Raw genomic sequence first — 24,794 nt, 5'->3', positions numbered from 1 at the left:
TTTAAACTACAGTGTCAGCTCTGAACAGGCGCTGACAGGACGCTGAGTGATGAGCATCTCTTCTCTCAGCTCAGGGCCCAGGTTCCTCACCGGGGATGCTGTAGGGCTAAATCCAGCAACATTTTTACAGTTGGTCCTCTGAATGAATCGCTGTAAACTGGAAACTGTCCATTCTTACTGGTTTTTGGAGGAAGAGCTTGCTGACCGCCCTGTTCTTTTCTCCAGCTGCAGTGAGAATGCTCTTGCTAAAACACCTATCTCATCATATCACTCCCTCTCAACAACCTGGATCATCCTTTAAGTAAGCTTTGACCCCCTTAGCCTGACATGTAAGACCCTTCATGATCTGGCCCTTTGTTGACCTCTCTGGCTTCGTTTCTTCCGGTTCTCCTTCCTCGTGATCGTTATCTCCCTAAACATGCCGTATTCTACGTCCAGGCCTTCAGGCATGCTGTTCCCTCCAACAGGAATACCGACCCCTCCTCCTTCGCCCAAGAGTCTACTGTTTTTGTTCAGCTGTCACCTCCTGGGTGATACTCTTACTCCAGTACTAGGCTGGGTGCCTATCTTCTATATTCCATCCTTATTCTCAGCACTTAGCATCCTCTCTAGTAATCACCTCTTTGCCCACCTCCCTCTCCCCCTGCCCCGACCCTGCCACTATAGTTTATTATATCTTAGAGTACAACACAGTCCCTGGCAAATAGTGGGCACTCGGTAAATACTGGCTGAATCAATGAAGCAGCTATTTTCTTCCCACATAGCCTTCTTTCCCCCGCTTCATCCCCCTCCTCTCTCCCAGCCATTCCTCTTTGCTACTGGCCTTACTTCTGAGCAGTGAGTCTGCTTTCATCTGCTTCCAATGTCATGTGCACCATCTAAGCCTCTGGGGGGAGCCTGGCACTAACATGCTAACGCTGCGAGGTCCTACCTTCTTTGGGTGCCGGAGAGGAGCAGTTCTCCCCAGTCTCCACCCTACACACGTCAGAGTACAGGAACTCGCTTGCCAAACTCTCACTGGCTTCTGGAGAGAGAAGGAAATTTTATGATGAACAATCTGGCAACATATGGTTAAAATGTTTGAAGTCCCCAACTCACGGCTGATTAAACAATTCTTTACATAAATAACACCCGACAAGCCTGCATATAAATTCAAAGCAGAGATGCAATTTACACTTTCATTTGGTGATCTGTATGGGAAAAAAGCCAGAAATGTCAATTCCTGTAAGCTTACTAGAAATATCGCACTTAAATAGCACCTCTCCAACTTTAAAGACAAACAGCTGAAACTCTTCGACAAATACTACTGAACATACAGACTCCAGCAAGATTTATACCAAGTCTGCATGAGAAGCGGGAGCGGAAATCTGAGACCCAGATCAGTTTAGTTCAGAACCCTAAGATGGTTGGCAGTGAATGCCATTTTTAGTGTCAACTTGGAGGCTGGAGTTACATGCCAAGAATGCAGCATTTGGGAGGGAGAAAAAGGCTGCCTGGCTTAGTTACAATTCTAGTTTGTTCCTTGGACTCAGGGCGCCTGGCTACCAGATGAAAAACCAGTAATATTTCACTTACTAGTGTCAAGTATTTTAATTGAGGGAAAAGGCACTTGGGTATCACTCAAGAATATGTATCTCTCTCTCTCAAAAGAGGAAATCTCTTCTGTTTTTTCTATAAATGAAAATCATATAAGCTCACTGTAAAACGTGCACATTGGTTTTTTTTTAAAAAAAAAAAAGCCCCAGAGACAGCCACTGACGCAGTTTGGGAGTATATTCTTCCATATTTTATAAGACATACATGAGCTTTTTAATTAAAAATAAAAATCTACACAGATCCTATTGTAGTTATTCTTCGGCAATTTCCTACCATATCCTGGGTACTCTTCCATGAAGGTTTATAAAGACGTACCATATCTGCAGGCTTCACCACACCATGGATGAAACACACTCTAATGAAACACTCCCTTACGTTGAGATCGCTTCCAATTTCACACTGCAGTGAACATACTTCCGTACACATCTGTTTCTACATTTTTTTTTTTTAAAGGATAAATTCCTAGGGGTAGATTTACCAAGCCAGAGGGATGCAGACTCCTATGCTTTCAATATACATGGTCAAACTGTTTTATGAAAATGTTGTACTAGTTTAAAATAGGACTTTAGTAAATAAATTCAACGTAGCATCTGGACACTCACACTTAGCACTGACACATCATACCGCCCTTTGAATGAAGTGAAAACTAAGCCCTGTATTCAGTTCACTCTGAGCGTTAGGGAGATACCTACACTGCCAAAGTCATCATTTTTAGCTCAGTTGTAATCAGGAAATACTCTTTTAACATTAAAAAAGCTCAGAAGATCCCAAACCCACCTGGAAGAGCGGTTTCATTGGGCAGCCTATCTACTTCCAAGATGAAGTCATCCTTGAAGAAAAGGTAGCCCACTATTGAGAACAGGTAAACCAGGATCAAAGCCAGGACCGCCGTCAAGATGATGGACCGTCCGTTGCGAGTGACGCTTTTAATGACATTAAGCAGAGTCTCTTCTCTGTACACTAAGTCAAAAAGCTTTAAAAACAAATGAAAGGACAACAATGGGACCATTTTAAGAAGCCTCTATATTAGATGGACATCAGTATCCCCTAATGACAACTTTATAATTATTTATAAAGAATTTACCCTTCCGGAAACTCAAAAGCATTACACCCTTAATGTGTTACCCTTGCCTGTCTTAACAGTGAAAACCGAGATTGTAAAAATAAGGAAAAACAAATATAGAAAAGGAGGGTGGGAAACAATAGCAATTTCAAGTTGTTTACATGTAGCTTAGAGGTCTTGGGAATAGAGAAAATACAGGCTGTACCAGTGAGCTGCAGAGGACAAGGGAGGAAAGGGATGAGGGGCCTGGTATTCATTTAGGGATTATTCACTGAGCTTCTATTAAGGGCCAGCCACTCTGGATACGGGGCTGGCTGACCTGCAATGGGCCAGGCCAGGGAGCAGGGACTCTGGAGTGGACAAAGGTTCAAACCTCAGCTCAACCGCTTGCTACCACCAGGACCAGGCACTACCCCCTTCCTCTCGGAGCCTCAGTTTCATCATTTGCAGACTGAAGGAGAAAGACTTATTGTAAAGAATAAATAGACAATGTATATATAGTGCTTAGCATACAGTCATACTTATGTGCCGAGTAAGCCCACAATCGATAATGATTATCATTACATTCCTGACGAAGAGACTGGGCCAAGGTCACACAGATAGTACACAGCAGGGACGCTGGCGGTGGTAACACGCCAGGAAGCCTAAACCCTTCCCATGGCCCTGGTCGGGGCAGAGACCCCCTGCGGTTCACAGCGGGTTCACCATCTTGGTGCGCCCTCTGTCCAAGGGGCCTGCGCTTTGCAAGAACTTGGCTTCATGAGAAATGGAGGCTCCCTGGAGGTACTTAGAGGTATGGGAGACCAGTAGCTGGTTTTCTAGGAACTACAATCTCAGCTATTTGGCTGGAGGGTTGGCGGAGAGCCATGAGAGAAGAGATCCATGGTGTTATTCTGGACCTGGGTGGGGGCTAGCTTTAATATGGCCTCTGTGTGGACATCTGATCCTGTCCTGAAGGTCCTGCTTCCACCGTGGCTTTGGGGAATGACTGTGCACAGCCAAGTGAGTCAGGGGACAAGGGTGTGAATCCTGACTCTGCTTTTAATTTGTTGCAAGCTGTTGATCGGGCCATGAGACCTCTCTGGACCTCAGTTTCTGCATTGGTAAAAATCAGTGGACTGAACTAGCTCATCTCCGAGTCCCTTCCAATTTAGAATTTTACGTCTGAGTTCATTTTCTGCTCAATTAGCCCCTCTGCCTCCATCAGGCCAGTCTGTGTCCTGAGACCAGTGTGAAGGGCACCGGGCAAAGGAGGACACTTAAAAGGAAGCAAGGAAGAGGCGTTTATTCGATATAAGAGTACAAAGGCTAATGTTGCTGTTAATGTTGGTTAAATATTTTCCAGCAACTCACCACGAAGCAGCAAGGAAGAGCAACTTCAGACAACAAATGACACTTGTTTTCTGGGGCTAAGAACTGTAGACATTATACAGCCCCCAAATCACTGAAATGACAAGTAACTTTTTCCTTTTCATTTATCTATCATTTCTGATTTTAAAACAATGGACATATATCACTTGATAATAAGGAAAAACTTTCTTCTAATTAGAAAATTAGACAAGTGCAATGGAGAAAACTTTGAAAACACAAAAAAGCACAAAGAAAAAAACAAAAATCACTAATAACCCCAATATCTATAGACATTTACTCAACAAATTCTTTCCTTCTGACCTTACTACATAATTGAAAAAAGTGTAACGTATGCATACATATTTTTACAAAAATATTATACCACAAGCTGGCATATAGTCCGCTTGCTTGGTAAAAAGAATCATGAACATTTTCATGTCAAAAAGATCACCTAGTTAAAGTACCTGCCTGGATGATAGCCTGATTGACAAACTCAGAACCTCTGTGAGGGTGTGATCAAAATAGATATTTTTTCAAATCTAAGTAAATAGCTATCATCACAGCTCTGGTTAAAAATAAGCAGCGGGCTTCCCTGGTGGCACAGTGGTTGAGAGTCCGCCTGCCGATGCAGGGGACACGGGTTCGTGCCCCGGTCCGGGAAGATCCCACATGCTGCGGAGCGGCTGGGTCCGTGAGCCATGGCCGCTGAGCCTGCGCGTCCGGAGCCTGTGCTCCACAACGGGAGAGGCCACAACAGTGAGAGGTCCGCGTACCGCAAAAAAAAAAAAAAAAAAGCAGTGGTCTGATTTTCTGGATAATACCTTTTCTCTCTTCCTTCTGGTACTTTCACTCATTTTAGATTAGAGATTATTCGAATATGGTCCTGAGGTATTCACAGTCTCTTGAATTTGGGCAATATAGCTGCCACCTGTGTCTATATTTAATAAAAAGAACAATTAGATCTATTTGGATTTCTGAGAGCTTTTTCATTTTATGTCCATGGATCTTTGTTAAGGAAAGTTTTACTTCATTATGTTTTTAAGCTTTGTTTCTGTTATAATTTTTTCTGAGGAAAAAAAATAATAAACCTTATGTCAGTTTCAAAAAAAAAAAAATGATCACCTAGTATTCCAGTGTATGGAAAAACCACAGTCTACTCAATCAATATCTTTTCCTTTTTTAAACAGTCAAGGTGTTTTCAATTATATATCATTAAAAGTAATGCTGTGATGAACACCTCTGCATGTGCCTGAATATATACCTGTCCAGTTATTTCTTTTTGGCAAGTTTCCAGAAATGGAACCGTTGGGTCAAACATAACACACAATATTCGCTCCACTGCTTTCCGGAAAGGCTGTACCCATTTATCCTTACCACTGTTAGAGAACGAGGCCCATTTCAGCACACTCTCACTAGAAGTGGGCATGATCATGCTTCTGAGCCTTTCCCAGCATTACAGGTACAACACGGGATCACGCTCCTGTTTTAATCACTATGTCGCTGTTTGACATTAGAACACTTCCACGTTTACTGACCATGTGAATTTCTCCTTTTCTTACCTGCCTGCTAATGAACTTTGTACACTTTCATCTTGTGATGTTAATAGTTTGCTAAGGACACAACTTGAATGCAGGCTTGGGACCGGGTTCAGCCAGTCTCGGGGTGAACTTCAATTAGGCCACAGTCGCCCACTCTGCCTTTCCGCCCTGCTGGTGTAGAGTTTTCACGCGACGTGTGGGTTTTCCCTGCTAGAGGTCTCTCTTCAATTCCTTCCTGTCACAGGCTTTCCTCATTTATGGAATAATGTGAACGGTTTCAGTATTTTGTCTGTGGTTCCCAACAGACACGTTAAATACTGCTTTTGACACCAAAAGGAACGCCTCACTTGAAGTCACAGAAAGTGACTTAGAAACCCTGCAGAAGCACCTACGAGAAGCGTCCAACCCCAGTCTCATTTGACCCTGGTCAGTCTTTCTCAAAGTGCACTGAGCCGAGGTAGCATCACCAGCAGCTCGGAGCCCCTCTGATCCTTCTGTGACAGGTGAGGGACGGGAAGGCAGGCATGCAGACTGCAATGTGAAATACCGGTTTCACCGAAGCAGGGACTTTTTCACAGGCTCAAATGAAAGGCAGCTCAGGGCCGTGCTTAAGCACTTAGACCCGGGAGTCAACAGAGCTGCGTCACTGTCGTGGTCTCTGCCCCTGACTTGCGGTGCGACTCCAGGCAGGTGACCTGCCTCACCAGGCTCCACCTGGCCAGTGGTAATTTGCAGAGTTCGTCCGCCTCAAAGGGGACAGAAAGAGCACACAGGGAACAGTCAGTAAGTGACAGTAACTGTTCTTTTCTACACTGTGAGGCCCGTGAGGGCTGGGACGACACTGCCTCGTCTCACCATGACACCCACCGCGTCTAGTTCTGGCACCAGCTGGCACTGCCAGTGACCAAAAGAAAAGGATTTGATGAACAGGAAAAGAAACAGAGCCAACGGGATATAGATGGTTAGAAAAGTCATTTTCTGCCAGGGCGAGATGGCACTGTCTGAAGGGGACTCCCCTACCTCGTGGGAGAGACCCCTCAGCAGGGGTGGGAGAGACCCCGACTCAACTCTGCCTCCCCACTGAGAGAGGACAGGAATTTGTCAGGTTCCGGACTTGGGCCTCCCAGACTCACAAACAGGAACCCCACCCAGGGGTGTTATTGCATGAGACAAAAAGGCTTAGAAATATACACAGAGCTCTAAAGATCTCTGATAGCGAGAGACCAAAACCGGGCATGTAATGGCCATCACAAGTGTATCCAGAGACCTCTTTGCCTAAAACCTCAAAGTACGGCCAGACCTATTTTAAAATGAGGGAAACGAATCCATATCCATATCCCTCAGTCTGCCAACATCCACCACTAATGGAAGGAGCTAATCCTGGAGGCCTAAATGGTGCATCCTTTATGGTGTATGGCTGGGAGAGGGGAGACGGGATGACAGAGACGGTAATGACAGCCGGCCATCAGCCAGCATTTCTGTGGCGGTGCTGTCCTCAGACCCTGACACGCGAAGTAGCAGAAAATCCCTATGATGGCCCTGCCAGGAAATGGACTGTTCTCCCCATTTCGTAGATGGGGAAACTGAGGCACACAGCAGTTAAGTCACCAGCCGGGAGACCACATGGACGGCAATTCCTGGAAGTGCCTTCCTTGCTCTGCTTTTTACAAGTAGATCCCTAGTCGTTTCTTTTTTTTGGCTGCACCATGCGGGTTGCAGGATCTTAGTTCCCCAACCAGGGATCGGACCTGCACCCTTGGCAATGAAAGCGCACAGTCCTAACCATTGGACTGCCAGGGTATTCCCAAGCCCCTCGTCTTAAGTCAACACTTAGGCCTTGATCATTTTTTATCATCAGACACATTCTAATACTTCTTGTATTCCCTTTATGGATGGTTTTGCTCGCAGAAAGGTCAATTTTATGCTTCCTGTCATTTAACATAGGTACAATGAAGTGGTTTTTTATCTACAACCCTACAGGTCAAGATTCCCTGTAATGACAGGAGAATAAGCAGATAGAGGTCTGTCATTTAAAAACCTGCTCAGGAGGAAAATAATGGAAAATCAAGACATTTAACCACTCAGCTCAAACTGGAACACAACTTCTGCTAAAAAGGTCTCCTGGATCAATAAACCTATCAAGCTCATTGCCATGGGTCTTGGGTCTTTGAAAATACCTCCCGCTCTTACTGGCACTACATGTTTTCACTGGAAAATGGATCCCACGAGAACTGTCAGAAGGTGATAGTCGCAAAAACATTCTCCTTGTAAGCGCTGGCTGAGGCCAAGAAATAAGACAGACAAAGGTGGACATGGAGGCAACGTCTCCTGACCCAGATGGCGGGCATCATCTATCATCATGATCACGCACTGTGATCGCGCACCTCCTGGGCTCCTGATAGCTGACCTGCTCCCTGGGTAGCTTTCCTCTCCAGATGCCCCAAACGCTGCGTACAGGGCGGGCTACAACCTCGTAGACCAGGCACACCAGTCACCATGAAAAAGAGGGGTCCGTGAGGGGAGGAAGGACAGAGGATGCTCTCCTAGTTGCCCACATGTAAAATCTTTCAACACCAGCAACTCACCAGCAAACTGTAGAAGAATTCATGGACGAAGAGCCCCATGGCGCAGATCAGCAGATACAGCAAATGATAAAGGAACTCAACATCCAGAACCATGGCTCGGTAGCCTCTGGTGAATGTTCCACAGTTGCCCACAAAGCTCATCAGAAAGATGATTTTATTGCAGACCTGACAACAATGAGAGCAACAGTCAGATAAGCACATGCCGAACTCGAGACTCTTCACAAGAGCCGAGGGCAGTTTGCCCCCGGGCGTCTCTCGGCGCCTGTGCCCAAACAAAAGCTTCCTTTTGCACCCAGGGCCCACCGAACGCGCCGAGACCTGTTCTGCGGATCAAAGTCATTTCATTACTTTGCTTTTCAGGCATATTGCAAGTTAATGTGACAGTCAAATAACTTCATGGGCAACACTAATCAAGTGGCATTTGTAAGTGACAAAAACAAAATTAACATACTGAAATTATGATTTTCAAGATGAGATATGAATCATTTCTAACATCCTTCCATGAGTTAGTCAAACACAGAAGTCACCTCAATCCACGAACCCTGTGATCAGCATGATTAAAAGTGTTTTCTAACTTTCTGTTACATTCTAGGCATTAGAGGGTTGCAATTTAATGAGAAGCAGCCAGTTCTTGTCATCCATTGCTCCTAATTTTACAGGGAAAATGAGAATCCTCTTGGGGTGCGCAGGAGAAAGTAAGGGACTTCAGGATGAGTTCTATTCCCCTGCCCCCCTTTCTGAGAATAACTTCTTTTTTCTTTTTGGTGATGAAAGTTAAATTTATTATGGTATTCATTTTGTAATTCATATACATATCAAATCAAAATATCGTACACCTAAAACTAATACAATATTATATGTCAATTACATCAATAAAAAGTTAAAAAACAATATACGAAAAGTATGTAACCTTATTAATAAGCAAAGAAATGTGATTTTCCCCATTTCTTCCTTTTCATAAACTCATATTTCATTGAAATAGTCATATATACATGGTAAAAGTAATAGCATTTTTTCCCAATAGCATAAAAGAGTATAAAGAATAAAGGAAGTCTCCCTCCCAACCTATACTATCAGATCCCCCCAACTCTCCAAGAAGACTAGTCTGATCCCTCAGAAGGAGCCACACTGGGACCTCGTTAAGTACCAACGCTTGGCCCTTCTTGGGTTGGGAATAACTTCTGTTTTTCCTCTGGGGATCCATCCCTTCCCATGTATTGGTCCTTGAGGTCTGGGTGGGGCTCCATCCTGGCCAGTCGGAATTATGGCAATCCCCTGGCAACGACTGGTTCACGGATAGGCACGTGACCAAATGGAGTCAATGACACCCACTGAGATCCTTCCTGGGACCGCAGTGTAAGACAACTTTGTTCTTTACCCCTGACCCTGGACCTGACAGAAAGTGACCTCTGAGGCTGCTGGCATCCATCCTGCATTACCATGGAGCCCAAGGGTACCATCAGCGCAGAACCAAAAGAGAGGAACTGAGCCCTGACGCTACTGTCCAGCCTCCTGAATGCAGCTACACCTGAAGCCAGGCGCTAGGATTCTCAGTCACATTTTCTCCTTTGCTTATATGAGCGTGGATTAGGTTTTCTGACCCCTGCAACTGAAGGTTGACCTACTGTATAACAGAGTCCCACCTTTGAGAGAAACCCCATGCCTGAAGTCTGACTTTAGCAACATGCTGCTAGAAAAACCTGAATCAGGAGAAAGGTGGAGAGAATGCGCTTCGGCTGCACTTGGTAAAACCACCTCCTGCTACCTGAGCTAGCTTGGCCACAGGTGCTGGGGAAGCGGTGCCAGTTAATCTGGTGGGTCAGTGCAAGCGAGCTTCGCGGCAATCAGATAAGGGGGGAAGCCAACACCCACGGAGAAGGTTCGGCTTTCTCAGGCTAACCTTTCAATCCACCAGGTCTTTTTCCTCTAATATTCTAACTTTTGCCAGTGTAGGATCTTTTTTAGGGTGAGAAAGCATCATTCATTCTGAAAGAACTGTGTTGCTGGGGTTTCAGAGAGGAAAAAAGAAGGCCACGCTCTGCTCGACATTCCAGGCCCTCACACAAGCCCAGGCACCTGCGGTATTAACAGAGAAGTCCACTTCACCTGAGCCCACTCTCCCCTTTAACTTCTGCCCCCGTTTTCTCTGTCGCTTCACCAGCAACTGTTTCCTATTCATGGTCTTAGTCTGCTGTCCCCACTTCCTACGGACCCCACTTTGGTGTCGGATGTGGCTTTTGGTCCCAGCTCTCTACTGCAGCGGCTCTCCCCACGTCCCCAGGGATTCTCCAGGGCACACACGGCCGTCTTGCCCTGTCCACTCCTAGCACCCAACCCCAGCTCCTGCAGCACCCTTCTCACCACCGTCCCTGCACGTGGCTGCCAGGATACCACCCCGGGCTGCTTCCCCAGCTCTTAGATCTCCAACATTCCTTCGCTGTGTGTCCACAGCCGCTATTCCTTCTCCCATTGCTGCATATGACATTCCTCTTTTGTTATCCCCTCTGAGTAATCGTTTACTGTTTCAGCTTCCCCCCCATGCCCCTGATCTAATGGTATTATGAATGGTCATTAATTATCCAAATGGAGTCTTTCCCCCAACTGACTTATGTTAAAGAGAAAACTATGGAATGACCAAAGGCCAGAGAAACAAAAGAATTAACTAGCAGAAGACAATCCCTGAAATACTGAGTGTTTTTTCCTTTTATTTATTTGTTTCTCTGGTATTTCTTTCTTAAAAAGCTTCCTCTCACTGCAGGTGAAGCCTGTATTTCCTGCTTCAATGCTGATGTGGCTCTGTCACTCTGGTCATGGCCGATTTCCAAACATGAGGCCCAACATTAATAGCCTGTCTTGTTACCTCGAGCCCAGTGAGCCAACAGTTTTCGTCTATTTTCACCCTGAAAACCAGGTCTTGCATGACTTCATTTTAGCTGGAGGCATCATTCTTCTCCCAGCCTCCCGTGACTAAAAATTTGGAGTTATACTTGCCTCCTTCATCACCCAGTCAAGACAGTGATACCTTCTTTGCCTGGAGAAAAGGACCCAGACCAAGCCCTGCACTAATTTCACGCTTAAGGTTCAGACCCAACGCCCACCACATGTCACTGTTCCCTCCGAAGCTCTGACATCTGTACCTTCCTTCTTCTCCGTTATGACCAAGACACAGGCTCGTCACACGTAATTGAAAGCCCTGCTAGAGGCCCTAAGTGGTCCCCCAACCCCCTGCACAAATCCGTGTACATTCATGCCACTACCAAGGGAATTTTCTCAACCACTGAATTGCTCAAAAACCCTGAATCATTTCCCACTATTGGGAATAGAATTTCCCAACCTGTACTCTATACAACACTAATTCCAAGTGATACTTCACAAAAAATGTGGGCAAATAAGTTCGGGAAACACAAATACCTGGTGTCCCTTTCTTACAGATTCATAACCCGTATCAGCATATTAAAGTCTCAGAAATGCTGCCGTGAAAAACCTTTCATGTTGCTTAACCCAGCATTTCGCACATGGATTTGACCAAGGAACGCTCTTTTCACCTAAGATTCATCAACTTAGAACACGCTGCCCTGGAGGATGAAGCCCCAGTGCGTCTTCCTGAAATGCAGGGCCCAGGTTCCCTGTACAGGATCAGGCCCTACATGTCAGTACGTGAGCCACAGAGGAGGCGAAGCGCAACGGGTGGCCATCTCCTGAGCAGGCCCGGGCTCCCCTCGCTGCTGTGGCCTGTGGGGAAGATGCTCTGCTCAACCCCTGCTTCCTGGCCCCACTGTCTCCATTCTTTAAGACAAAACTTCAGCCCTGTCCCCGTTCTCCCCTAGCGCCCTTGCTGCCTCTGTCATCTGAACAGCCACTGGGGGACATTTATGATTGCCCTCAATTACTGGATTCACCTTTTTTGCAGTATCACTTCCATTTCTGAACAGTGACCTCAGCTTCCTTATACACTCAGGGCAGAAACCTCTGGAAGGCAGTTTTAGATCCCCACATGTCCCAATTCGTTCCTTTTTTTCACCAGGAAACCTCTCCAATTTATGGCTTTATATCAGCTGTGTCCATTTCCTAGGAATTCCGCAGATGGAGCTGGCACCTGCCCATCCACAGCGGTGAAAGAGCATTTCCAAATGTCACTACTGACTTTGAGGTAACTCTCCTTGATTCTCTTCTTACCTCTCCACCTGCTCCATCTCTGTCAACAGTTCCTCTTGCTTCTCTGCGGTCCTCACCAGAAGTGGGTGCTGTGTTATTCCGTCATTTGACTTAACTGGCTAAAATCTCTCGTCCTAGCACACCTTTGACCTGATTGGCAAAACTAACCCAGATCTCAACTTCTCTCCCTTTGTCTGCCTAATTCTGAGAGGAATATTCCCTGAAAATGAGACTGTCGGTGCCCAGAGAGTACGTTAAGAGGTTCACCGTCTTGTGACAAGGGGAAGAGGGAGACGGCCACCTGCAGCTCTCCTTTGCTTCTGCTATTTTAACAGTTGACCCAGATAATATTTTTCTGCACCAGAAGCACAGGCCAAGATTCTGGGGAGGATGGAAGGCATTCCTACTTGTATGTAAACAAAAAAGTGGCGATGAAGGTATTCATACTTACGTTGAAAGCTCCCAGAAGAAACAACGTGGGTTGTAACCCGACCGAAAATATCAACCGGAGAATTGTGGAAGCGATTAAGGCCCGGATGCCGTGGGGCTTGGGGAGGGCAATGACAATGGCCAGAGATATGAGCATGGCTGTCCACAGCAGCCCTGACCAGTGTGGCTCCAGGGTTCCTGGAAAGACAAGGCAGGGCTCTCACAGATCAGAGCTTTCACCGGGTACAGGGGACGGACCAAAACAGGTTTAACGTCATTTTCTTCAACCACCTCTCTGGCCTTGTATGTCCCAACCTTCACGTCCAGTTCTCTACCCCAGACGTAACCAATCACATCCATGTTTTCTTACCTGCAAGCCTTCTACTGATATACGTGTTCCTTCTACCTGGGAAATTCTCTCCCTTTCCCATTCATGTTAAGTCTTAGCTTAGACGTCACCTCTTCTAGGAAGTCTCCTCCTCACAAAACATGCCAGGTGCTCCTTCCTTCTCTGATTCTTGTACCCCTGGTCATCCCTATGGGACACTGTTCTCTAGCGGTCACTGCCCCCTCCCTAAACCCCATCCCCACCAGACTCCAAATTCCCCAAGGGAAGCACTGGGCACCCAGTAGGCACCCATCAAATGAGTTTGTTCCATGAGCAAAACTCATACATGTGTCACACTTCACTCTTAGGGGAGGCAAGCTGGAAGAATAAACTTCTAATTTCTATTAAAAGCATGCTAAGGAAAAGTGCAGGTCCCCTGCCTGCATCAAATTTCTTCAAGGCAAGGAGGAAAGCAACTTCCGTATCATTAGCATCATCCTACAATTAGATTATCCTTGTAGTCAAAGAGCTTATACCAGTTTTTGTCATCTCTTGCTATTGCAAGTTCTATTTAGAGTGTCCCACGAGACGGCTTGGTTATGTAACATGAGCCAACAGGGCTAAAAATAAGGTTCTGCAAAACACTCATTTAAAAAAAAAAAAAACACCCCTATTTCAAATGCTGTCACGTTTTGACTTTCCTTCAGATGTAAACAAGTAGCACTACATGATTAAGGCCACTTATATAAAGGAGTTTCAATTCTCCAGAACTGCTGGGATTGAAGCACCGCCAGGGAAAGAGACATCCCGGCAGGTTCCAGCTCTTCCACGAGCCTGCTGGCTGCCCTAGTTCATTTCGTCCACACCTGCTGAGACTCACTTTCTCTCTGGAAACTGTCCCCCTAACCCCAGCCACCTACCTCTTGCCTTTGGATATCCTTCAAAGGTAAACCTGATTAGGAATGGGCACCAAGAGGCAGAAGCTTCTCAGAAATTCAGGAAGAAGTGCATATTGGGGCCTAGGTGTCCCTTGCTGTGCATTTAACAACTGTTAGATATTGTGTTAAGCCATTTACGCTGATTATCATTTATTTAACCCTCTTGATCACCCTATGAGGTTGCTGTTATCATCTCCATTTTACTCCAGAGGAAATGGAATCTTGGGTTACGTATCTTGCCTAAGGTGACACAGCATATACCAGGAGTATATACGCCCCTGAAGGAATGGGCCTTAACTTATCATTAAAAAAAAAAAAAAATCCATCCACTTTAAGTGCACACTTTGATGACCTCTGGCAGTGTATACAGTCATATGACCTCATGTAACCGCCAACACAATCAAGATATAAACAACTTTATCGCCCTAAGAGGTTTCCTTGTGCCCTTTGCAACTGATGCCTTCCCCCATCTCCAATGCCAGGCAAATATGGACCTGCTTTCTACCACTGTAGCTTTGCATTTTCCAGAATTTCATGAAATGAGAAAAATGATCATATTTGTAGGTAGTCTTTTTAATTCTTTCACTTAACAGAATTTTTAAGATCCATTCAGGTCACTGTGTATATTAATAGTTTGTTCTTTCTATTGCCGAGCAGTATTCCGTAATATGAATACAGCACCACTGATTCATCCACTTCACAATTAATGGATATGTGGGTTGTTTCCAGTTTGGAGTTGCTACAAATAACGCTACTGGAAACAACCAAGTACAAATCTTGGGGTAGGTGTATGTTCTCACTTCTCTTGGACAAAAACATGGAAGTAGATTTTGGGACCCTAAGTACATGCTTAACTTTAGAAGACCTAACCATACTGTTTTCCAAACTGATGGTACCATTTTCCCTTCCCATCAGCAATATATGGGAGTTCCACTTGCTCCACATCGTCACCAATACTTGGTATCATCAGTTTTTCTAATTTTAGCCATTCTAGTAGGTTTCTAGTAACATGTCATGGTGGTTTTCATTTGCATTTCTCTAATAACTACTGATGTTGAATATCTTTTTATGTGCTTCTTGGCCATTCATATGTCTTTTTTTGTGTGAAGTAACTGATCAAATCTTCTTCCCACTGTTTTAATTGGGTAATCTTTTTATCGTTGAGTTGTAAGAGTTCTTTATATATTCTGGATATAAGCCTTTTGTCTGATGTATGATTTGTAAGTATTTTCTCCCAGCCTGTGGCTTGCCTTTCATTTTCTTAAGCACTTGATTATCATAAACTGCTCTTAAGAGCTCAGTGTAATAAATGTGACCAGTACAACACATGTACTCAAATCCTGAAGGGGACAATATAAAAACCTGCTCTCTTCCCACTATAAAAACAGAGGTGATAATTAATGCTAGATTCCAAATAAACAATTATAGAAAGACTTCTTTGAGACAACTGGAGAAACATGAATATGGACAGGCTATGACATGATTTACTGTTAGTTTTGTTAGATATGATAATGGTATGGTGATTATACACATTTTAAAATATTCTTAGAAGTTAGAGATGCACAGTGAAATATCTATGGGCAAAATGACAAGATGTCAAGACTTCTTTAAAATCTTGCAGAAAATACAGTAGGAGTATAAATGAAACAAAATTGGCAAAATGTTGGTAATTGTTAAAGCTGGGCTTATGGGTATATGGCAGTTTATTATACTGTTCTTTCTACTTGTGTATATATTTGAAAATTTCAACAGTAAGAAAGTTTAAAAAGTAGTACTTTATGTGCTTTAATCATCATGCCATGTTTACAAATTCAGTATGAAACCTGAAGATGCCCAATTTTCATGCTGTTCCAAGACGCTGTGACTCATCAGTTCTGAAATAAAGGGGGAAAATGATACTTCTAAAAAGGAGCTTTTAAGGCCACAGTGTCCTTGGCAGCCACAAGCCTTGGAAGTCACAGAGCCACATCGGCACACAGAGCAAGGTCATTACACACCTGAAAGAGAGACATTTTGGAAATCCTGGTTTCAGAATTCAATGAGCACAAATATTGCTCTCAAATAAATACTTTCAGGTAACCAATCAGATTTTGTTTCTAGACTGGGCTAACACAACCCTCCTCTTGAAGATGGTCAACAGTGACTATAGAAGATGCCCCCGACACATCTTCCAAAAGAAAAAAGTAAATCCCTCTGAGTGAGTGGATGTGTTTGAGGTGATCTCAGTCACTGCATAATGGAAAGGGCTTCCTTAGGTCGGATCGACCTTGTTCTCTCCAAGGACATCTAATTACGTTTTCTGTTGAGTCTATCTGCATGAAGTTCTAAAGCCAATGCTGCCAAAAAAGAAAGCCTGGACTTCTACAGATCAGCCAGGGGTGATGTCACCTTGAGTGCCACCACTGTAAAGATGGAAGGATCTTTAAGAATCATTGTATCCAGTAGTTCTTGAACTTGGATGGGCAAGAAACAGGATGCTCCAGAGATCCTGACTAGGTCAGCAACTATCTTCTCCTGACCTCTACAGGCATTTCTAAATCCACACCTAAGTTTCACAACTACTGGCTCAATTTAAGCACCTCTTAAAAGAGAGGATAAGGAGAACTAATTGAAGTGGCTCGCCCAGAGTCACGTGGCAGGTGAGTGGCAGAGCCAGGCCTAGACACGAAGTCTGGACTTTGTAAATCTAGCTGTTCCACTGGATGAGGCTTATCATTGAAGAGGAGAGAGGTGTCAATGAACTGTCCCCAGCACTGGCCTCAAAACTGCCACAAGTGACCAGTGAAGAAAATGGCCAAGATATATTTAAAAAAAAAAAAAAATCAATTTTAAATATTTTTAAAGAAGTGGAGGGTAAAACGAAAACACATCCAAAGTAATAGTTGAAGAATCTGCTATGATGTGCACAACAGTTCCCCAGAGGTGAAAAGAGGCCTGGGCTCTGTCCCCTCCACCTAAGCCCTGGGTTGACCACTTTGCGCTCTTACCTCTGCTGACTGGCATCCTGGTGAAGGCAGACATTCCCCCCAGGGGCAACACCCTGCAGCCCTGTGGACCTGCCCAACGTTGCAGCCAAGGACACTTACGATTCCTGATATTGCATTTTAAAGGAAAATGCCCCTTGGGCTGGTGTTTAAGTACGGCTTTTGGGGGGAAAAACATCACTTAAATGGAGCCTTCAACATAGCTTCAGGCCAAACAGAAAAGCTAACGCCTCAAATGAGTAAGTTAGACACATCACAGAACATATGACCACTTTCAAATCTGACCTTAAACTTACTTCCATTACGTTTATGACATCTGCATTATTAAATCCAGAGCTGAGCCTGGAATTTACCTCTGCACTGTTTCTGTTTTTTTTTGGTCTTACTTTTGGGCTCTTCATCCCATTATGTTTCACAAAAGGTGGCTCCTGGCAGGTTGTGACATACATATGGGAAGTGATCTGCCAAAAAGCTCTGATGAGAAATTGAGCTGAAAAGTAGGCCTCCCAGGAGGCTGTAGCAGGTGTCAGGAAAGTAGGCCGTAGATGTTTAATAGAAGAGGAGCTTCCGCCAACCCCCAGAACCCCACACGCGTAAGTGTCTCCAGAGAGCTGTTACGCAAACCGAGGAGCCCCAAACAGAAAAATGCCCCTCCTGAACGGCTTGCCTTTTCTCAGCAAAATGTGCAGAATGTGCATACAGATGACTGGAAGGAGACAGTGGTGGGGGAAATCCATCAAGACCATGGACAGCACGTTTCGTTATGTGAATAAGGGCATGTAGCTCTTAATAGACTAAAGTGCCAAGGATGTGCCGTCTGCAGTCACTCAAGCCCTGCCTCACCCTACCTCTTGTCAAAAAAAAAAAAAAAAAATTCCAGAGATGCCCTACAAATTCTTTAGTCTGAAATCAATTTCACAAGTATGGCATGGGAAAAAACATCTACTGGACTGAGCATCAAGGTATCTACGTGCTGGGGTTAGCGCGGTGCTAACTGGCTGTGTGACTTTGGCTAAATCTCTCAGCTTCTCTGACAGTTTCCCAACATATAAAACAAGGAGGCTGACTAAGATGAACCCTTCCGGTTTTAATACTGTAAATAGCTTCTTCTCTTTCTTTCCTGGTAAATAAATACGGACATACAATTTGTATTATTTCAAGTTAGATTTAAAAATAAACCCGTGGTAAAAGCTACACTCTCATTTTGTCTGAAAATGGGTAACTGGGATCCCATAACTTGCACCAGTACTTCCAGGGATCACGTTTAAGATGCTAGTCACAGCCTTCCTGCTGCCTCTGGAATTTTCCTTGAAATTAAAGATATGGATGGTACCTCCTCGGACTCCTTTAAATGGGTAGAAAAAGGCCACAAGCAGATTCATCAGGACAGCCAGGTTGAATGAAATGCTGCTCCAGAAAGACATGTTGCGGGCACACCAATACAGAACGGGCTGGGCTGTGGAAACAAGGACAGAGCCCTGTGAGGTTCAAGACTGCAAGCCAGAACGCTGGGAATCCACACGGCCCTCCCGCTCCGCCCCTACAAGTCCACTTTTGTTCCCAGTTTTTACCACAACAGTAAAAACGATTGTTTGTTTTGAAGGTGACTCATAGGCTCAGAACGACACCAGATTGGTTTGTTTCTGTTTGGAGTACTTACTGGAACAGAAGATGTATTTGGGGGCTAAAGAGGAGAAGAAAGGGGAAAAGTTGGAGCATCTAAAAACCCTGCATGCCCCTGTCAACACCATCAGTTATGGAATCTTGGGGGTTATCCAGGGTTCATGCGCCGAGTCCTCAGTTCCCCCTGGGGTGCTGGGACTGGATGAGATACCTAAAGAGACCCGAAAATTCAATGAGACTTTGAGAAGTGGGGGGCGCTGGTTGGGGGGGGACACACAGCATTCAGAGTTGGCCCAGCTGGGCCCCAGGCTAGGAACAATGTTACCTCTTCCACACTCTTCCCTTGCTCGAAATTCTTCACCAACTCACTGGTGACTAAAAGCAAGATAATGTTCCCTTTCCTAACACCAGGTCATCTGCCAACTAGGAGTGGGAGTTCTGCCTGGACGGTCAGCAGTGGAGCTCCCATTTGCAAAGGCTACAGTAGAGAAAGGATGTGGAACCAAAGCCCTCACAAAGGGCGAGAGACCCTGTAGGCAGTGCTGCCATCTTAATCCATCGTTACCGACAGGTGATACCACGCCGGCTGCATCTCAGCATTAGGAGCACAAGCCGGTGACCACACTGTGTGCACTGGTGCATCCTTTTCCTCTGAACTCTTCAGTGGTGCCTTACACTTGGGATGGTGGCAGGAATAACTTCCACCCCCAGGCCAGAGGCAAAGTTTCCAAAGGACAGTCTCATTCAACATTATTCTCCTCCAAAGAAAAGTGTGGAGTATGTGAAAATGGATCTCTAGCGTGTTATTTCTCTCTCCCAGTGAAGTCATCATTTAACTTTAGGACAGCAGCCAGGGACAAATCCAATGACTCTCGAATGATGCCTATAGCAGTAGCCAAGCCTCTGGAAACTTCTATCCAAAATAAAGTTATGGCATAATTAAACAGAGCCCTGGATAATTGAATAACTGCTCATCTCATGTTTGCACTTGGTAACAGGCCACGTTTCCAAACTGTAGAGTTTTACAGCTATAAGCATCATCTAGTTTAAAAGATCTCATTTTATAGCTGAGGGAAACTGAGGCCCAGCAGAGGATGGAAGGCATGGAGATCTCATTCCCCAGCTCAGAGACCTGCTGGGCTCAGTGACAGGGACAAAGTTAAGCGGCTCATGTCACCATTCAATGGAGGAGCCGACCAGGAGTCAGTCCCACCTGTAGTTAATGAATGACTTTTTCATAAGTTAATTGCCAAAGCAAATTTAAGATGAGAAATCACCCGCTCTGTAGACAATGGCTATTGGTGTTTCTTCTGGGACTGAAGCCCATTTCTGATCTGAATATGAAAACTCCAGAGAGCACAGAAGAGACACATGGCAAGGATGGCAAAGGGCTGAAAACTGTTGAAGCTGAGTGAGGGTTTCACGGGAATTTACAAAATCCTCCCCACATCAGTGTATGTGTAACAGGCTCATGAGAAGTTAAAAGACAAAAAGGCAGGAAATGGCAGGGCTCAGTGATGGGTAAGGCAGAATTCCCTTCAGAGCAGCTCTCAATAGTAAGTGTGAGAGTAGCTGCTGTACGATGGTCTCCAACTGTGGCAGACAACTAACAAATCTTACTTTTATAAAACTAACACTGTGCTTAAATTGTGGTGTCACTCTGAATATGAACAAACCTTCCGTCCTTCAAGTCAAGTGGGTATCCACGCAGGTGGAAGAAGACAGGGTACCATGATCCCAGATGGGCAGGGCGATTTAAATAACTGCACCTGGGGCATCTCTTCGTAACCCTGCTCTCTAGCTTGTTTGTTTTTAAGGAACTGGGGCTTGCTTGAGGACTTGGACTCCATGTGCATATAGCAAGAGAATTTCCCACTCTACTCTGATGTGTGTAATAACTATGAGGGTAAACTCCACGTAATACCACATAACAAAGTGTCAGCATATGCAACTCTGCCTCAATTTCCTCTCACTATCTTCTAGTTTTCTTAGCCCAGAGTTTTCTCGTCACTGGGGCCAGGATCTTCAGGAGAAGATGTCAGAGAGGCACAGTGGACAGAGGATGTGAATGCACAGAATGGGTGTGTGTGTGGGGGTGTGTGTGTATGTGTGTGTTTTGAGGAGAGCAGGGAAGAGGGTTTCAAGAGAGCACAGGACCTGAGTATCTTCATACTTGCAGAAGAAAAGATGAAGCAATCCGAGTCTCAGACAGACCTTACTGTGTACCTGAGCCCTAGCTACAGATTTCTCCAAAGCACAGGTGATTCTCTGTGATACTTTCGGGAAAAGAAAGAGGAGCTTTATGAATAAGCCAGAGAAATCTTTTCTGCAGACTTATTAGAAGAGAAATAAGCTACATAGAGAAGAAAATATATTTCATTTTAATTGCACTTCTGAGTACATTTCTCCCCTTCCTAAATATGCAAATCATGTTTAATTCCGTTATTACTTTCAGTTTTTCTCTTACCAGCAGAAAGCTATGAAGCCAATTAAAATCTCTCAGTTGACAGCCATAGCTGTGTTTAAGCTTCACTGAAACGAAAACTGTTTTTGAAACAAAGACAGACTTAGTAAGAGAAGGTATTAGCTACAATGCAACATAAATCTTGGAATGATGAGATGGCCATTATGCAATCAATCAAACAATCAGGTAGTCTTAATTCCCCACTTTATAGGTGAGGGCCTAGAAGAAGTTAAGTCATCTGCCCAGAGCCACAGAGTCAGGGGGTGACAGAAGGAGCATGGAATTCAGATCTCCCACCTCTTGGGGCTGAGGTCTTCCTATTATGCCAGGCTGACGACAACATCTCAGGGATGACAAGGTATCTCACCTCATCATAAAAGGTGAAAAACCTTTCTTTCAGTTCATAAGCCCCACTGGAGAGCCTATTTTATATACCTATTTGATAACACAGTTCTGAGAGAATGAATGCATCTGACCAGTCTTAGTACTTAGTAGACCCATACATTTGCTAAGGGTGAAATCACCATTTTAATAACTATTTTGGAGGTTTGGATACACGAATTCAGGATCATCTCCTCAGGTTGGAATTATGGACTATTTCAGTGAAGAGCAAAATCGACAAATAAGAGGAAGGTGCCTTCTATTTCATGGAATAGCTGAAAACACAAGAGTACATGACGGATGGGGTCTTTGTCTACCTTTCTGGGTGTCTTTTTTATCCTACTGCCCAAGCATGGTGCTGTGTGGACATTCAACACTACTCACGATGCTCCAGTGGGAGGAGCTTGGATCAAGCTCACAGCGGCCACGAGGACACACAGAGAGTGGGGCAGCTTGTCCCCTAGGTCTTCTGAGGGCCACACCAAGGAGAACACGCCCGCTGTTCTGCTAAAGGTGGTCCAGACACCAAGCATGGGGCTGGGTGAGGAATGGGTTGGCTCAGCAAAACATATGATAATGCTTTAAAGTGCCGGATGATGAGGTGCCCCTTAGAGACCAGGGAGGATGGAGTGGGGGTGAGGTGAGAACAGCGCCTCCCGGCCAGCCTGCTTGCACAAGCCCCTCTGACACCAACCGAGTCTGGGGAGGCAGGGAGCAAAGCAGTGCAGTGGAAGCAGTAGAGGAGGCTAGTCTGTGCCGGCCCAGGCTGGTAGGGGCGGAAGAGGACAAAAGCGTCCAGAAACTGACCTCTAGCCCAGCTTCCCCTCACCACAGCAGGAGCCCCAGTGATCACAACTGCAGCTGGAATCCAGGGTTTCAAATAAAAATCCTGGCTCCTGACCAACAGACAGGAATAAAGCACCATCCTCTCTAAGTGGGTCGTAACAGTTGGTGCCTAGCGTACTGTCGGTACCGCAGGATCACGTTAAAACCCTAATGAAAACCGGGCGCGGAGAAGCCTTCCGGGAAAGCCCTATAAAAGTATTTTAGATGAGTAATTGCAGCCCGCCTGGCTGGGCTCCGCCACGGGACTCGCTGGTGACCAATGACGCATCTCAAGCGGTAAATGATTCCACTGCCTATAAAATGACACTAGGGTCTAAAATCCGAGCTACCCCATAAAAGGGGGAAGAGCGGCATCTTCCGAGCAGGTGGGCTAGTAAATGAGCAGTCAGGTGGGCTGAGTCTCCTGCTCAAATGCACCATCCTGTGAGCGCCAGGCCCGCCTGTTCTCCGCTCCTTTTATTTTCTACATCAAGATACCAAGTTCTCCCTGGAGCTCTGCAAGCGGATCAGATCAAAGGTGGCAGGAAGCAAGCCCTTTCAGGGGAGGCGCCTCCCTAAGGCTGGAGCACACTTCTCAGCTCCAAAGGTGCCCAGTCTTCTTGGTACCCAGAGGGCGACAGAATCCTAAATCACACCAGCTCTGCTCCTACTTGGCGGTCCACGTACCCACCATCAAGCCCTGCTGTGTGAGACCCCAGAACCGCGTGTCTCTGTAGCTTCTGGAGGCGTTGCTGACCTACCTCGCAGCTTCTTTTGCCAATTCATCTCATTGAAGAGGTCCTCGGATCGCAGGAAGAAATCGTTGATCTTGCTGCCTTGTTCATCCCGCTCTGTAGTGTAGTATATTCGTAGCTTTGACTCATTGGTTAGGAATTCACATATACTGGGCACGGGGAAAACAATCTGTTCCATGGTTCGGTCTAATCGGACAATCTAGGGGGAAAAAATGGATGAGGTTCATTACTTATCATCTTCAAAAACCAACACACAACTAAGGACCTCTACACTGGCAACGGGCTCCGTATTGAAGGCCCAGCACAACACAGACTTGATCTAGACTTCTGTGATTTTGTAGCTCCCAGACTGGGCTGTATCTCTTAGATCTATAAGAAAGTAGTTTTGGTAAGTCTGTTAAAGTATTTTTCTAACCTCAGATCCATTATTTTGACTAGTGACTAAGTTTTATCTGGAACAATTTAAAGCGTGTTTTGTGTACATATTCAGATGAGGCTCTGGGCTGGGGATATCCAGTAGAACTTTCTGTAATGATGGAACGGTTCTGTGTCTGCGTGCCTGCCCCGTCCTAAAGGAGAGTCACTAGTCACATGTGGCCATTGAGAACTAGCACGTGTGGCTAGTACAACCGAGGGTCTGAGTTTAATACTTAATTTTAATGTAAATAGCCAAACATGGCCAGTGGCGATCCTACTGCAGCGCTAGGCTGTGGTGCAAACCTCACCTAACAGCCTTCCTCAGATTGCAAAGTTGCGTTAGTTTTCCTACATAGGAACTCTACAAGGGGACCACTGTTTATGCAGTTGCAGTGGCCTCCTACCCCTGACTTGTCATGGCATCTAACATGTGCGATGCCTGAAGCAATATGCCCATTTAACACTGGTATAGTAGAACTCACTGTTCTTTAAACTAGCTTTGTTGGGTCCCGGGGTGGACACCTCACAGATTTTCCCCAGGCCCTTCCTAGATGGGCTCAATCCCCAGAGGGAGTTGTCTGGTCGAGATGGTTCAAATTGTTCAACACTGCATTGTCACAGTCCTGGGGGGCAGAGATTTCCAAAGGGGTACGGGCTGCAGTATCATAGGGGCATGGCCTCCCTTTATCCTTCCTCCCCAGAGGCTGGACAAGTCAGGTGAGGCCCAGGGCCCACGCCCTCTACAAGAAGATCTGGTTCTCTCTCTCCCAACACTGTTCCCAACGCAGCAAGAGAGGTGACTCAGGTCAAGCTGTAGTGGGAAACTCTCAGAAACGAGACAGGTTCCCACAGCCCTGCCTCCATAAATTCTGGGAGACGTCATCTTGAGACCAATGGCTTGCAAAGTGAGTTGGAGATCAGGTTATGGAAGCTTCCTTATCATACTAATTGTGGGTCATAAGCCAACCTCATTTAACTGGAATTGTAGTGCGGGGGTTGGTAACACGGGTGCACACACAGTCTGAAGTCTCCCACTGTCCAGAGCCGCCCTGCTTCACACCGTCAAGTGGGCGCTGGATCAGCCCCCCCTTACACGGCAGGAACATGATCTCAGAAGTGTGTCTGGGCTCAGGAGGCAACGGAGGAGGACACAGGAGGCCTCCTGGCAAGAACTGATTCCCAGACTCCAGGGCTACCCGGCCCGAGTGACCAGACTGAACGCACAAGGGTCTGCAAGAGCCCCAGGGAGTGACAGCGCTATCCGCCTTGCATAGGTAATTCATAGGTAATTGCATAGGTAATTCCCTGGGAGGCTGGAAGGTCCGGGCAGCTGCCCAGGAAGAGGATTTAAGAGCTCGGGACC

At 45.6% G+C, this 24,794-nt stretch overlaps 1 protein-coding gene across 1 annotated transcript in view; it reads right to left on the bottom strand.

Moving 5' to 3' along the window:
* The window catches only part of ITPR1 (inositol 1,4,5-trisphosphate receptor type 1), a 320,331-nt gene that overhangs the window by 30,397 nt on the left and 265,140 nt on the right, over window positions 1-24,794 (bottom strand). The window contains exons 49-54 of the mRNA XM_089919578.1: window positions 23,021-23,213; window positions 18,300-18,422; window positions 12,739-12,914; window positions 8,133-8,297; window positions 2,374-2,569; window positions 932-1,024 (exon numbers count right to left, since the gene is read on the bottom strand). Coding sequence (XP_089775704.1) covers window positions 932-1,024; window positions 2,374-2,569; window positions 8,133-8,297; window positions 12,739-12,914; window positions 18,300-18,422; window positions 23,021-23,213 — 946 coding nt within the window. The remainder of the gene's footprint in view (window positions 1-931; window positions 1,025-2,373; window positions 2,570-8,132; window positions 8,298-12,738; window positions 12,915-18,299; window positions 18,423-23,020; window positions 23,214-24,794) is intronic.

The sequence above is a fragment of the Delphinapterus leucas genome, chromosome 10 (assembly GCF_059928025.1).
Source record: "Delphinapterus leucas isolate spDelLeu-1000000601 "Yukka" chromosome 10, BTC_Dleu_Yukka2, whole genome shotgun sequence".
Lineage (NCBI taxonomy): Eukaryota > Metazoa > Chordata > Mammalia > Artiodactyla > Monodontidae > Delphinapterus > Delphinapterus leucas.
Note: the sequence above shows the minus strand (reverse complement) of the source record. Positions and strands in the feature narration are given on the sequence as shown.